At 53.1% G+C, this 14,130-nt stretch overlaps 3 protein-coding genes across 3 annotated transcripts; 2 read left to right on the forward strand and 1 right to left on the reverse strand.

The window, feature by feature from the left end:
* The first annotated feature begins 672 nt into the window (after nt 1–672).
* On the forward strand, nt 673–5,200 carry PHETA2 (PH domain containing endocytic trafficking adaptor 2). The gene is made up of 3 exons (XM_084879135.1): nt 673–836; nt 2,017–2,099; nt 2,658–5,200. The coding sequence occupies exon 3, from the start codon at nt 2,671–2,673 to the stop codon at nt 3,448–3,450; it is 780 nt and encodes a 259-aa protein (XP_084735261.1). The 5' UTR covers nt 673–836; nt 2,017–2,099; nt 2,658–2,670; the 3' UTR covers nt 3,451–5,200.
* A 5-nt stretch (nt 5,201–5,205) lies between these two features.
* SMDT1 (single-pass membrane protein with aspartate rich tail 1) lies at nt 5,206–9,175 on the forward strand. The gene is made up of 3 exons (XM_084879146.1): nt 5,206–5,738; nt 7,591–7,731; nt 8,939–9,175. The coding sequence occupies exons 1-2, from the start codon at nt 5,553–5,555 to the stop codon at nt 7,726–7,728; spliced, it is 324 nt and encodes a 107-aa protein (XP_084735272.1). The 5' UTR covers nt 5,206–5,552; the 3' UTR covers nt 7,729–7,731; nt 8,939–9,175.
* A 1,028-nt stretch (nt 9,176–10,203) lies between these two features.
* Nucleotides 10,204–14,028, reverse strand: NDUFA6 (NADH:ubiquinone oxidoreductase subunit A6). The gene is made up of 3 exons (XM_084879140.1): nt 13,850–14,028; nt 11,088–11,203; nt 10,204–10,406 (listed from the first exon to the last, which is right to left on the reverse strand). The coding sequence occupies exons 1-3, from the start codon at nt 13,986–13,988 to the stop codon at nt 10,275–10,277; spliced, it is 387 nt and encodes a 128-aa protein (XP_084735266.1). The 5' UTR covers nt 13,989–14,028; the 3' UTR covers nt 10,204–10,274.
* Nucleotides 14,029–14,130: the final 102 nt, after the last annotated feature.

Consider the following 14,130-nt stretch of genomic DNA (forward strand, 5'->3'; position numbering starts at 1 on the left):
ACACCCTCACCCCCATCCCCCCTCCCCCACCCCACCCTCGGCTTGGTCACTGGTAGGAGCAAATGACGCAAGGTCTTGGAGAGTTTTTGAGTTACAGAGTGTCGCTTTGTCCAAACCGGAACCCTCAAACAGTCCTCACCTCTTCAGTATTTACAGTAAATGTCCCTTCTATTAGGTCCTTAAGGATAAGTCCCCAGCAGGCCCAGCAGCATCGGGGCTGCTGGCTGCTTAGGGACTCCCCATGTAGAATGAGGCCATCCTGACTTCAAACTTATATCAAAGCAACTTTTTTGGAGGGTCATAAGCACGTGGATTAAAACAACTTCACTTAAGCCATAAGCAAGTGGATTGACTTGAAATCATATTACGCTAACACACAACACAGGCCTACCGGTTGGGCCTGGGGGTGGCGCAGGGCTTGCAGGCCATTGGGAGTGTCACAGGGAGAAACAGAAAACCCCCGAAGCAAAGAACGGGTGACTCCAGGGCCCAGTGGCGCGGCCAGGAAGCTCAGCCGGGCCTTGCAGGCTGAGTAGGAGCCCGCCCAGAGGAGGGCCGGGCTGGGCCTCCGGGCTGGGCCTCCGGGCTGGGCTCTGCGGAGGGAGAAGTGGGCGGGGCAGGGAGAGGGGGACCGCGGTGGGAAGAGGAGGCCTCGGAGCCCTCGGGCGGGCGGGGAGGAGGGGGTGGAGGTGAGGGGTGGATGAGTGTGAGGACGTGTGAGGCCTGAGGCGGGGCCTTGGGTTCGAGGCCGCCAGCCCCTGACCAGCTCTGTGGCTCAGGCAGGTCTCGGCCTCTTGGGCCTCAGTTTCCTCCCCACGAAGATCGAGGGGCATCTGGTGAGTCCTGGACGGGCAGGGAGGGGGCAGCAGCTGGAGCCGCCCAGGCAGGTCCCCCGGCGGCCGCGGGAGCGCAGGGTCCGAGCCGGGATGGCCCCGGGGAGCGGCCGCAGCCCAGCACCGGGCCACCCGCCCAGGCTCGGGAGGAAGCGGCCGGGGAAGGCGTGGCCGCGGGGACGTGGCGGGACGGCCCCTTTGGGCCCGGGAAACCGAGAGCTCGGCGGCCGGCCCGGCGAGCGGGGGAGGTCCCGGCCGCTGCCCCTGCTGCCCGCTCTCCTCCGCGTCCTCCCGGCCGCTGCTCCGAATAAAGGAGCCGGGAAGCCCGTCACCCGCCTCCCTCCCAGGGTGCCGCCGGGCTTCGCCATCCTGGGCGGGTTTTAGGGGGCATCCCCCCTGGCACGCTGGGGCGGCCGGGTTCCCGACCCCCTCCCTGCGCCCGGGGCTGGCCCAGGACCTAGTGCGGCCACCTCTCTCACCTCCAGCTCCTCCGCGCCCCCGCCCCCCATCCCAGGACCCAGTTTGTTTCTCTCTCAGCCCTCATCGTGACCGGTCCTTACAGAATTTAGTATTCCGTTATTTTTAATGAATGCATCATTGTGTTTGTGTTTGTTTCCAGTGAGTCTCCCGCTGGAATGTGGGCTGCGGGCGGGAGGGCCTTTGTGTGGCCGCTGGGCATTCCCATCACTGCAATACCTCCCGGGCAGGCTGGTATGGGCTTCTCCCTGGAGCCGAGCCAAGCCCCTGGCTGGGCACCCCGAGGCTGGGGCAGCGCTGCCAACCCCAGGGAGGGCTGTGGGGTGAAGGAAAGGAAAAGAAGGGGCTGTGGTTGGCCCATGCTGGGTCAGACCACCCTGGTGGTCAGGAGCCGCTTAGATAAGGTGCTCAGGCAGGCCCCTCAGATTAGGGGATTAAATTAAAGCCCACAAGTAAACTGAGGAGAGCTGGGAGGGAAAAACGGAAGCTCTGAGGGCACTAACAGTGAGGAAACCTCAGAGGGCCCAGACCACAGGAGCCCGCCCCTTATTGCTCCCAGGGGCCTGGCCTCGGTGGGCGGTTCGGTAGGGGGTTATCAGGGCCCTGGGCAGCTTCCTGGAGGACGCAGTGGCTTTACCGGGCCCCAAAGTTGGAAGAGTTCTCATCCTTTAGGACAGGCTGACTGGGTTTGAGAATTATTTTGCAGGCACACTGGAGATCACGTGGTCAAGTGGTTGAGCCTTGTGGCCAGACCAGAGAGGCCCCTGCCTCCCGCTAGAAGCTGTGCTGGTAAGTGCGTCACGGCCAAGGCTTGTCCCCGGAAGGTGTGAGGGAATGAGGGGACCACGCTGTGCTCCCACTGGCCCTGTGGTTGTGTGCAGTTCACTCTACTGCTCCCTGCCTCAGTTTCCCACGCCCTGGAGGTCTCATGACCTCAGGGTTGGCACTAAGGGGTCCCCAGATTAGGGGATGGTGTAAGCACAATGGTTTCAATGGACCTGGGGTCCATTTCTGCTCAGCTGGGCCGGCTCCTTTGGATTTTAAAAAGCTGTGTCACAACCCTGCCCGCCATACCTCCCGGTCTGATACGATCACATTCTCCTTCTCTCCTCTGACGTCCAGTGCTTTCCATGACCCTCACAATAACCTTTGAGAGAAAGGCGGGGGGGGGGGGGGGGGGATGGAGGGGAAAGGCAGCTGTTTTCCCAGGTGAAGCCACTGAGAGCCTCGAGCAAACAGCAGGGAGTGGAGGCCACAGGGCTGGGCCCAAGCCTCCCCCCCGAGCCAGCACTCCCTGCACAGGGACACTGGGCGACCTCTGACCATGGCCACCTCTCTTGCCCGCAGTTCTGATGGAGCCATGAAGCTGAACGAGAGGAGTGTGGCCCACTATGCGCTGAGCAACTCCCCGGCAGACCACAGGGGCTTCCTGCGCACTTGGGGGGGCCCGGGGACCCCGCCCACCCCCAGTGGCGCCGGCCGAAGGTGCTGGTTTGTCCTCAAGGGCAACCTGCTGTTCTCCTTCGAGACTCGAGAGGCCCGGGCCCCCCTGGGGCTGGTGGTGCTGGAGGGCTGCACGGTGGAACTGGCCGAGGCTCCGGTGTCCGAGGAGTTTGCCTTCACCATCTGCTTCAACGCCCCTGGTGTGCGTCCCTACCTGCTTGCTGCCGATGGCCAGGCCGCCCAGGAGGCCTGGGTGAAGGTGCTGTCCCGGGCGAGCTTTGGCTACATGCGCCTGGTGGTGCGGGAGCTGGAGAACCAGCTGCGTGATGCCCGCCAGAGCCTGGCCTTGCATCGCCACTCCTCCTGGAGGGCCGTGACAAGCCCCTGCAAGCCCCAGCCTCCTGGCCAGCGGTCTCGGGGCCTGGAGAACGGCCACACCCTCTCCGGGGAGCACAGCCCTCAGGGCTTGGTGGAAGCAGGGGGCAGCAGGCCAGCAGGGCGGGGCTTGGCAGAGTGTGAGTTGCAGGGCCCTGCCAGCCTCCTCCTAGGCAGGGGCCAGAGCCCCGTGTCCCCTGAGACCTCTTGCTTTTCTACCCTGCACGACTGGTACGGCCAGGAGATCCTGGAGCTGCGGCGGGGGTGGCAGCAGAGGGCCGGGGGGAGCCAGCCCACAGGTCAGCAGCAGGAGAAGCCCTGAACCCAGACCCTTTGGGTCCTGCCCTAGTCCTGCTGGTCAGGACACCAGGGCCAGTTCTTTTTTTAGGAGTTTGATGTTTACTCGTTTCCAAAGTTGCTTTTTTTGAGGAGGTTCTCCAGGTTCCAGATCCTCCCTCACACCTGGAGAGAACCGAGGCATCATTACTTGTAACCCCTTCATTTCCGGAGGCTCAGAAAGCAAAGGTGGCTTGCTCAGCAGTTGCAGAGGGTGCCCAGTCTCCTGACACTGCGGCGGACTGCCCCTGTCTTAGGGGATGTTAATAAAACGGAGAAAGTAGGGAATATCACCTGCCTACAGACCAGGCTCAGCCAGTCCCCAGCATGCGAAGTTCTCTGTGCATTTGAAAACGAGACGTTGGCTGCAGTGTTGGCTTCAGACGGGCAGTATCAGAGAAAGTGGACTTATTACACCCTGGGGGTTTCTGGGGCTACGCTCTCCTGAGTGGTGGGGAGACTGGGCATGTGATCCCCATCCACAGTCTGGGAGGGTCCTTTGGGGGAGAGGGCCTCCTGCCAACACAGGGGAGGTACTCTGCTCAGAAAGTGCTGGGCCCCGTCCTCTCTCTCCTGACAACAGGCGGTGCTGGATGCTGACCCAGGAGGGACTGGTAGCTTTTATGCCAGCAGAAACCCTGACTGCATTCGGTACGCAGATGCCAGCTCCTGGGCGGCCCAGAGGGAGGCTGAAGAGGTGGGCAGGCAGTGTGGCTCCCCAAAGAAAATCCATTTGGTGTGGTTCTCAGTCCTGGGCATTCTAGGAGCTTGGGCACAGGACTGCTGGTACCCTGTGATAAACCCTCTCCTGCCTGGCTCCCAAAGAGGACTTGTTCACAGTCCTGCTTGTCACCCAGGGGGTACCTGCCAACACCCCCTCACTGCCACTCTCACTAGCAGGCCAGATGTTTTCTTTTTCGATTATTCTGGCAGGCACAGTGGCTGGCTCTAGAGAGCCAGAGGCCTGACTAGGCTGATGCCCTATGGGCATGGATGCAGAGACTGCACAGAGAACACCCCCACCCCCAATACACCATCTGCCCCTTAGCTTCTATCACTGGGGCCTCGGCAGCCAGCCCAAGGCCCAGCTAGCCCTAGAGCAGTGGTTCCCAACTTTTTCTTGGCCGTGTCCCACCTAAGCATCTCTAAAGTCCTGATGCCCCCTCTCCTGTGACATAGAATTCTTATTACTGAAAAGGTGAGCTCCTATGCACGTGGAGGAAGCCTAAAAGGCCACTAACTTGATCTAAACAGGCTTCCAAAGAACATGGCATCATTAAAGAAAAAAATAAAAGAACGAAAGGAGAGTAGACATAATGAAAGAAATTATTAAGAAATTTCTTAAGGACAGTAGACATAATGAAAGAAATTACTAAGACATAATAGAGAACTGAAATACATAAATATGTCGCAATATATATTTATAGACTGTATAGGAGTTCCCTAGAACCATAAGAAATGCACAAAATTCACTGATCATGACTCTCGAATTCCCCCCCTTAAAAATCAAAATGTGCCCCACGCTGGGAACCACTGGCCTGGAGGCTGAGGGCAGTGCCTTAAAGGCCGGGAGGCTGAGATGCGGACCTGCTCCTGCCGAACTACTTTCCCACGAGGAGGGGCGCCTTCTCAGCCCTAAACCTAAGCTCCACAACCTTGTTTACATAGACATTCCAGGCCTCTCTCTTCCTTATTGTTACAGTAACTTTTGTACGATTAAAACACTACGTTCTTTACTCCGCTCTTCGTTTACTCAAGTTTATTTCAGCAACCACCGGAGGGCTGCTCCGCCAAGTTGTCCTGGGAGCGAAACTGAAAAAACCTGGCAAGTCCCCCCCACCGACCCTAACTCGCGGCCCGCCCACCCCGCCTGGGCGTCGGCGGCGCCCGCGTGACGTCACGGCGTCGGGCTGGCCCGGCGCAAAGGCCTCCCTCCCACCGCCGCTCCCTCCCACCGCCGCTGGGACTGGGCGCACTGCGCGACGGCGAGGCCGGCCTCTCGGCGGCTCCGGAAGCCTCGCGAGGATTGAGGCAGCCTTCTTTCGGAGGGCGTCGCCGGGGCCAGGCGCTGGGGTCCGGGTGCCGGGGATGGCGTCCGGAGCGGCTCGCTGGCTGGTATTGGCATCTGGCCAATCTGGGGCTCTCCGGAGAGGACTGAGCTTGAAGAAGGATGGAGCTATCTCCGCCGGACGGGGCGGCTCAGGTCGGAGCCTGGTACCGTCGAGGTCAGTCATCGTTACTCGCAGCGGCGCCATTTTGCCCAAGCCGGTGAAAGTGAGTGTCTGCCTGGAGGCGGGGCAAAGGTGCCGAGGCCAATCGTAGTGGGAGATGTGTGCGGGTCGGCTTTGATTGATAGGAGCAGTGGCCAATCAAACGGCCGTCTGAATTCGGAAGACGGATCAAGGGCAGTTTTGCGCTAATGCGCTAATTTTGACAGGTGGGAAGTGGGGTTGGGTCCCAGTGCTAAAGGGGGTGTTTATAGAGACTGAAGAAAACTGAGAGCATGTTGTACTATCTTTAGGAGCGCGGTGTCTAGATCCACCTCTGGTGCCAGAAGACCCGACTTTATGAGTCCAATGTAAACAAAATCCTGTAACCTCTCTGCCCTGTCTACCTCAGAGTTGATGGGATCACATAACGAATTATGAAAGGACTTTGTAAGTGAAGTGTAGGTGGGACGGGACTTACCTTTTTTATGAGTTTTGACTTAGTACTTAAGTCATGTGATTTGAAGTCCTGAGGGGTGTGCAGGGGATTATTGCCATCGATGTGCTTACAGGTGAAGAAGGGCTGGGACGGAGGAAGGGGGGGCCGGACAGAATGGTGTCCAAAGCTAGCAGCTGAGTTTGGTCCTGGACACTGGTTTCCTGCTAGTACAGCCTCCACCAGGTCTTATTTTTTCCGTCATTGAATGCCTTCACATGTCCTCAACACCCCGGGCTTTCTAAGTAAAATGTAAACATGCCTTATACAAAACAAGTTGGCTTTTTGACTCCCCAAACCGTGTGGGGATTTCAAAACAAAAATTCTTAAAAGCTAGGCCGGCCTGTGCTAGTTCACACAGACAGGTGAGTTCCCTGCTGTTTCATAGCCAGACGCAGGAAGGTGCAGGGTGCGCGCAGGTGAAGAGATGCCTTATAAAAAGACATATCTGAAAAAATGTTTGAAACCCCATTGGAAAATACCAGAGAAAATGTTGAGATTTTGCGAAACAACCCAGTCCATTTAAAAAGTTAGACTTTCAGTGTAAAAAACATGCTCACTTTTCAAAACACAACTGTTTCTAAATTTTAATTTGGTGAAATCAAATTTGCCATTAGGAAACCTGTTATTTCAAGAACTCTAAAGAATATCTTTTTTGTGTACATCTTTTTATAATCCATTTTCATGTATATGGTGTCTTCAAGTAAAACTGAACTTTACTTCCAGAGTCTTGCCCTCTTAGTACTTTCTCACCTGTTTCTCTAAGTATCTGCAAATAATGACCATATTGTGTTCCAATTTTTATTTTATTTTAAAACATATTTTTATTGATTTCAGAGAGAGAGGAAAAGAGAAATATCAATGATGAGAGAGAATCATTGATCAGCCTTCTGCATCCCTCTCCCCCCACTGAGGATCAAGCCCACAACTCTGGCATGTGCCTTGGCATGTGTTCATAGGTTGAAGCTCAACCATTGAGCCACACTGGCTGAGCTTTATTTTATTTTTTAATCCTCACCCAGGACATGCTTATTGATTTTAGAGAGGGGGGAAGGAGTAGAGAGAGAGAAACATCGATGTGAGAGGTAACATAGATTGGTTGCCTTCTGTAGATGCCCCGGCTGGGAATCACACCGCAACATTTCAGTAGACAGACGCCGCCAGAGCCACCCCAGCCAGGGCATGGGCTCCAGTTTTCAGATGTCTAGAATACCTTTATCTTTCCTTTCTGGTATCCACTTTGATGGCCGTAAAATCACTTATCTCTTCTTATAATTTTCGCTCTGAGTTTTCCCAACGACTTTACAATCAAGTTTATGATGGGGCTGGAGTCCATAGGAGGGAGTGACCCTGGGAGGGCAGGCCTCTGCACCTGGCACAGTGGGCCCTGGCGCTCACAGCCACCGCTCTGACCCCCCGGCAGATGTCCTTCGGCCTTCTCCGGGTGTTCTCCATTGTGATCCCCTTCCTCTACGTGGGGACGCTCATTAGCAAGAACTTTGCCGCTCTGCTTGAGGAGCATGACATCTTCGTCCCAGAGGACGACGATGACGACGACTAACAGGTGAGACTGGCTGCTCCCTGCATGGGCCAGGAGCAGAAGGGGGTGGAGTCTGAACTGGTAGTTTGGCCTGGGGGACACTTAATGAATTGACTCATTTGGTGGCTACTGTTTTTAATTTGCCTTTTCTCTTTGTTGGATGAGGGAAACTGTCTTGATATAAATTCACTGGGGTTTTTTCCAACTAGGTTGGACCACAGCCAGACTACCTATCTAATTTAATCTCTTATCTATTTATTTTTATCTTCACCGGAGGATATGTTTTTATTAATTTTTAAAAGATAGAGGAACAGTGTGAGAGGAAAACATTATCAGTTGCCTCCCGTACCTATCCCAACTGGTGATCCACAAACTAGGTGTGTCCTGACAAGGAATCGAACCTGCAACCTTTGGTTGTACAGGACAACACTCCAACTGAGCCACCAGCAAGGGCTCATTTGCCCTTCAAGTGCCTCGTTCTCAACACCCCAAAATTTTCTCGATACTTACACACCCACTACAAACAGCTTCATTGCAGTTCTTCAAATGGAAATTTAGAAACTGTAGATTCTCACCATGAACAGCTCTGGTTACCAGCACAGCCTGTTCATGGTCACCATGTTCATAAACCCTTCCCCCAGTACATGTCCCACTCAGCTTCCTGTGTTGACTTCGGTGCTCTGATATGCATTGTGTGGTTGCGTTATTGTCATAAAGATACTCCTGATTCTTTAGTCTGGCATTCAAAGCTTGCCATGATCTGGTCACACCTATGCTAGCCTCATCTTCCATATTCCCAGCGTCACACCTATCCTTAGTACTCACCAGTTCTTGGATCACTCACTCACAAGCACTGACTCATTGTTCCTCCCACTTAGAAAACTATGTCCACTGCTCCATTTCCACCGCTTCATTCTCTTTGATGAAGTCTTCCCACATTCCTCCATTTGAAAGTGATTGTTCCTTCTGACTGGCCAGTACCTCTCTGGTGACTCTCCATATTATGTTTAAACACATACACCCCAAACTCTACTAGACTATGAGCTTCTTGCTGGCAGGGAAATGATTTTTATACATTTAGGGCCCCATGCCTGCTCTGTGGTGAATGTTGAGTAAATGTACGAATGAATATCCGCATTTACTGAAAACCGCTTCTCTCCTGTTTGATGGGACCATTCTGGAATTCTCTCTCAGTATGTGGATAAAGGGCTGCTGCTTTCCTTTCTTACAGGTGCTGAAGTTCAGGAAAGAGAAAGCCCTGACTGAATCAAGAGATGGTGATGCTTAGCCCCTCCTCCTTGCCTATCAGCAGAAGGGACTAAGGAAAGCCCTCAGCCTCCCAACTCCAGTGAAGCCTCCTGCACGGTCCATGACCACAGCCCTCTGACCCAGGCGCTGGGAGGTTCCCCGAGGTGTGCACTCCACTGAGCATAGCCAGATGATGAATAAACACGACAAATGCCAACTATGTATGAGTGATGGCTGGGTTTCTCAGTATGAGTTGTAGTTTCTTGTCTCTGCTGTTTGTTCTCTAATAAGCCATAGATTGACAACCCAGGGTCTCCAGGCCTTTATGGATCCATAATTATGGGGCCTGGCACCTATTTTCATGATTAACAAAACCCCAACAGAAACTTATTCCTCAGTAAAGCTGCACAGGCTAACTAAACCTTCAGACTTTTGTGTGGAATAACACTGGCTAATCATCACATGCAGTCTATCAAAGCTTTGGTTGTTAGTTTAAAACTACAAAATATAAAAATTATTTTAAAACTTGGTTTCTTAGATGAAAATAGAATGTTGGTGCTGAAAAATTTGGGAATTCTAAGGGTGACTATACTGAGTCCTTCTCCAGCTGTTAGACCGCCCAGGGAAGGAACAGAGAAGACTGCTGTCCAAAGCAGAGGTCACTTCACCTGGTCCAACACTTATTGTCACTTGGAAGCTGCAACCGTGTGCAAAAACATTTGGGATATTTGTTCTCCGGGTGTGCACTGAACATGTGTGTCCCAGTGGGGAGCCTAATTGAGTAGGAAGTTCGTTTTATTTTAAGGACCCGTGCTTGTTGCAAACAGCGGTTAGGCCCCTGATCAGCCACTTCCTCCAAAACCCAGGGAAAATAGCCCTGTTTGTGTTCTCTACTTCTGTGCCTTAGAGCTGCTCTCCTCCCTCTCCAACAGCAAGAGCTGGCTAATTTGGGATAATCTGTGTGATGACACTAACCATCCAATCCTGGAGGCTGTAGAAACATAGCTAAATTACCGAAGTCATCCAGCCTCATACCCAGTATGACAGGTTCTGAACAGATGGCCTGCATTTCCTGTTTACCACATGCGAGGCTCTGAGAAGAGAATCCACTCATTTATCGGCAACCCCACACTCCAGGAAAAGGGAACAGGTGGTGTGTAAACCCCTACCCCACTCGTTCAGGAAAAGTAAGAGACTGCAGAAACAGAGCCTCGCACTGGTTCACCAATGGAGTCCTATGAGACAAAGTGACCATCATAAACAGTTTATTTGAATATAAAGTACTTAAATATCAACATGCACCTTCCCACTGAATGACTTCATGGGTCGTGACCAACATAGAACTTGGACAGGAAATCCTTTGGCCTTGGAGCTTCTGTTTCATGGAAGAACCGCATCACGTGTGTCCGCTGCTTCCACACTTTGATAGTTTCCTCCAGCTCCATCTTTCCCTGCACAGAGGGGGGAGGTTGTCGTCAAAGTGGTCCAGTGAAAGGAATACTACACTGAAGGCCAGGATTCTGCTTTCTGCTCTGACACTGACTAGACTGACCTTGGGTAAGTAATGTACTCTGTCTAGACCGGTTTCTGCATCTGCAAACAGGTGTGGGACTAAGTGATATCTGAGGGCTTTCAACTATTCTTTAACTGGCTGACCGGTCTCAGGAGAGATTTCCAGGTCAATGGGCCCCTGCCCCATGACGCCTAACCTGACAGGCTTAACATATTTCTGCTTAGCATGCTGAAGCTCCCTCCTGCTGATCTCGTGATTGATCAGAGACAGAATCAGGACCAGGATTCGTCCCCGTTCACACAGGACTCGGCCAAACGCCAGCCTCTTCCAGCTGTAAGCTGGCAACCAGGTGAGGCAGTAACCTCTAGGGAAGAGTTGAAGTGTTCAAACTTTCATCCCTACACCTTTTGTAGTTATAAAATGCAAGCCCTGATGGGTTTTCCCTTGAACAATCTTAAGTCTCTTTATCCAGGTGATAACTCCAAGTTCAACTGTTCCAGGCGACAGTTGCTGACCCAGCAGTTGCTTTTTAAACTTGGCAACAAAATGTTCACCTGGGAAGACTGGAGAGCTCTGGACAAGTTGGGCGTTCTTTTAAATCGGTCAGGGAGTCAGTTACCTTAATGACCAGAAGATCCACCACTCTGGGGTCTGTGACGTGGGCATTCTTCATAAACATTTCTCGGACTTTATCCCGTCCCTGTTTCACAGAGATGTCCAACTGGAATAAGTTCACTAAAGAGAAAACATGACCAGGGTAGAAATTATATGGTTAAACAAGTTTTTAAAATTTTGATCTATGAATATTCATTAAACACATAGAGGTTGCCAAATACTAGCCTGACCCTAAGCTAGGTGGTTGAGGATGTGAAAAAGTGTGAGACTTGCCCTCAAAGAGCTTATATTTTGTTTGGGGAGACAAGGCCACTGCATTTGAAGGACAGTAAGAGCGTAGTCCAAGTGTATGAACGACCTGGGTTCAAAGTCTGTCTCTGTCACTTGCCAGCTACATTTCCTGTGTATGTTAACTTCTCTGGGCCTGAGAGCATTATATATGATGAAGCGAGGATAACAACGGCACATTTAACTCCAGAGCTGTTGGGAGGATTCTAACAATGCGAGGTGCCCAGAACAGTGCCTGACATGGAGTACACCCTCAATAAATTAGTATTACATTATATGGAACATTTGCCAAAAGATAACAGGTCGGAATGAAGGTGAAATGATGTGTAGGTTTGTGAGTTGAGGGAGAATGCTGAGGGTTTGTGCAGGCAGGGAGGGCTTCGATCCAGCTGGCACTACCATGTTAGGTTACTGGGGGAAGAAGAGAGAAGGTCCTGTTCTCTTGGTCTTAAATTCTAATTAGAGGGACTGCTACCCATGAATGCAAACATGAAATCACAATATTCAGCAATCCCTGGTTAAATATGTGCCTGAAACAAGGGCAGAGACTCAATGACCTGGACTTCACGTGAAGCACATGGATGTCCTTTGAAATGAAAATTAGATTGCAGTCATTTTATTCCCATCCCAGGCAGTCAGCCCACAGTGGATTTGCTGATAACAAGGGCATGAACAAAGCCTTGTGAGGTAGGTGCAATCCTATATAATAAAGAGGGAATATGCAAATTGACTGTGACACTATCACAAAGATGGCAGTACCCACAGCAGAGGCTGAGTTCCCTTAAAGAGCAACCAGCAGGGACCTGAGGCTGCATGGTGCTGGGCCGGGGCAGGGGACCTGAGGCTGTGCCCCCCGCCCAGTAGGGCTTGACAGGGGACCTCAAGGTGCACTCCCCGGCCTGGTGCTGGGCCAGGGAATCTCAGGCTGTGCCACCCACCCTGGTACCAGGCCAGAGAACCTGAGGCTGTGCCCCCCACCCTGTGGGGCTTGACAACAGCCCTAAGGCTGCGCCCCCAGCCTCGCAGGGTCTGGGTCTCACCAGATTTTGACTCTGCCCCCCCCCCCTCCTGCCCTGGCACACCCCAGACTCTGACAAGAGGAAGATTTTCATATACATTTTACTAATTTTCTTTCATCTCTGACACTTCTACTCTAGAGAAAGGTCAAATAGCAATATTAAAATATTCCTTAGAGAACCTCTACAGGGAGGCTTCTGCTAGGGTAAGCCCTCTAAATAACAATAGTGATAATAACAGCAGTAAAAAAGTAGCAGCCAACACTTAGGAGTGCCTAAGTGCCAGGCCCTAAACTAAGATTTAGAGATATTAACCTATTTAATATGGTAACTCTTGGAAGAAGGTACTATTATCCTCATTTGATAGATGAGGAAACAGAGGCACAGCAAGGTGAAATCACTTGCCCAAGGTCACAAAGCGAAAAGGGGCAAGGTCTGGAGGCAAGTTCAGCAGCCACCACCTTCTACTGGTCACACACAGCCCGAAGAGGTGCTGTGGTGCTCCCGCTAGCTTAAAAACGCCTTCCCTCTCAGACTAGCAGCGATGGCGTGCATTAACACACATACAGTCAATGACATAAAACATGAGTACCGACTGCCCTTGACAGTTTAGAGGGCTTTCCCCACCTTTCTTTAACCGGGTACAGTGGGTGGGAAGCACTGAGGGGGATGCCATGATAAGGAAAGTCTGCCCCCTGCGGTTTATACTTAATACATCAGGTGAACAGACGGGTTCTCTGACATCTAGGCGATTGCAGTTCTGAAGTAGCGAAGGGCAGGCCACCTGAGGGGAGGGACTCCTAAGGATTACTAGGGGCAGGCAGAAACAGCATGGGGAGCAAGATTTAGAGATTGAAGGGGGAGGGGCGAACACCTCACTGGGGGGAAGAGGCATCCCTGACATGGATGACCTTGGGAAAGTCACTTCCCTCCTCCGGTTCAGTTTCTTCCTTTGTGAGAGCTGTGGGAAGCAGACGATGGCCCAGCCTCAGCCTCTCTGGCTGTACAGGTAACCCGGGGGCGTTGGACATGTTCTGAAGCTAGAGTTGCCTTGGGTTCCAGATCCACCAGGCTGGCTCTGGACTCTGGGCAGCCACTTCGCCTCTCCGTGCCTCAGTTCCCTCCCCTATACAGTGAGTAAGTCATTGACAGTCCCTGACCCCCTCCCAGGTTTCGTTTGCAATTACCGGAGGGTCAAGGGGGTTGGGGGGACGAGTGAGACGGCGGGGGGGGAGGGGAGAGGAGCATGGGAGTCAAGGCGCCAAGGGCGCCTAAAAGCGATGCTGGACACCGGTGGTCTGACCCCGGCGCCACTGCTAGGTCGGGTCCACCGAGGCTCGGTGGCCCTTCTCCCCTGAAACACGTGGGGTCGCCTCTGCCAGACCCGAGAGAAATCAGAGGCCGGAGGGCTGCGACCTTGAGCGGCTGCCTCCGGGGCCCCGCGTACGCCGATGCCTCTCACCAGTGGTCGGCACCTCCCGATACCAGGCGCGGTAGAGCTCGCGCACCCTCCGCTTGGCCTCCTTCATGTCCCGACTGAAAATAGGCTTCACCGAGGTGCTGGCGGCAGCTGCCGCCCGGCGGACGCCGCTCGCCGCCATCTTGCTAAAGAAACCACTTCCCAACCCCGCCCCCTTCCAACCCAAATAGTGCGAAGGACGAAAGTCTTTGCTTATTGGCTGAAGTGGAAGGCCACGCCCCTAAACCCCATGGGTGGGCGGGAGCGCGGTTTTAGGGCTCTCT

This window comes from Pipistrellus hanaki (assembly GCF_964339955.1).
Source record: "Pipistrellus hanaki genome assembly, chromosome: 3".
In the NCBI taxonomy this organism is placed as follows: domain Eukaryota; kingdom Metazoa; phylum Chordata; class Mammalia; order Chiroptera; family Vespertilionidae; genus Pipistrellus; species Pipistrellus hanaki.

Coding starts and splice junctions, on each gene's coding strand:
- PHETA2 (XM_084879135.1), top strand. CDS start 2,671: ATGAAGCTGAACGAGAGGAGTGTGGCCCACTATGCGCTGAGCAACTCC.
- SMDT1 (XM_084879146.1), top strand. CDS start 5,553: ATGGCGTCCGGAGCGGCTCGCTGGCTGGTATTGGCATCTGGCCAATCT. Junction 5,739..7,590: donor TTTTGCCCAAGCCGGTGAAA/GTGAGTGTCTGC, acceptor ACCCCCCGGCAG/ATGTCCTTCGGCCTTCTCCG.
- NDUFA6 (XM_084879140.1), bottom strand. CDS start 13,988: ATGGCGGCGAGCGGCGTCCGCCGGGCGGCAGCTGCCGCCAGCACCTCG. Junction 11,204..13,849: donor TCGGGAGGTGCCGACCACTG/GTGAGAGGCATC, acceptor TTTTCTCTTTAG/TGAACTTATTCCAGTTGGAC. Junction 10,407..11,087: donor TGGATCTTCTGGTCATTAAG/GTAACTGACTCC, acceptor CCCTCTGTGCAG/GGAAAGATGGAGCTGGAGGA.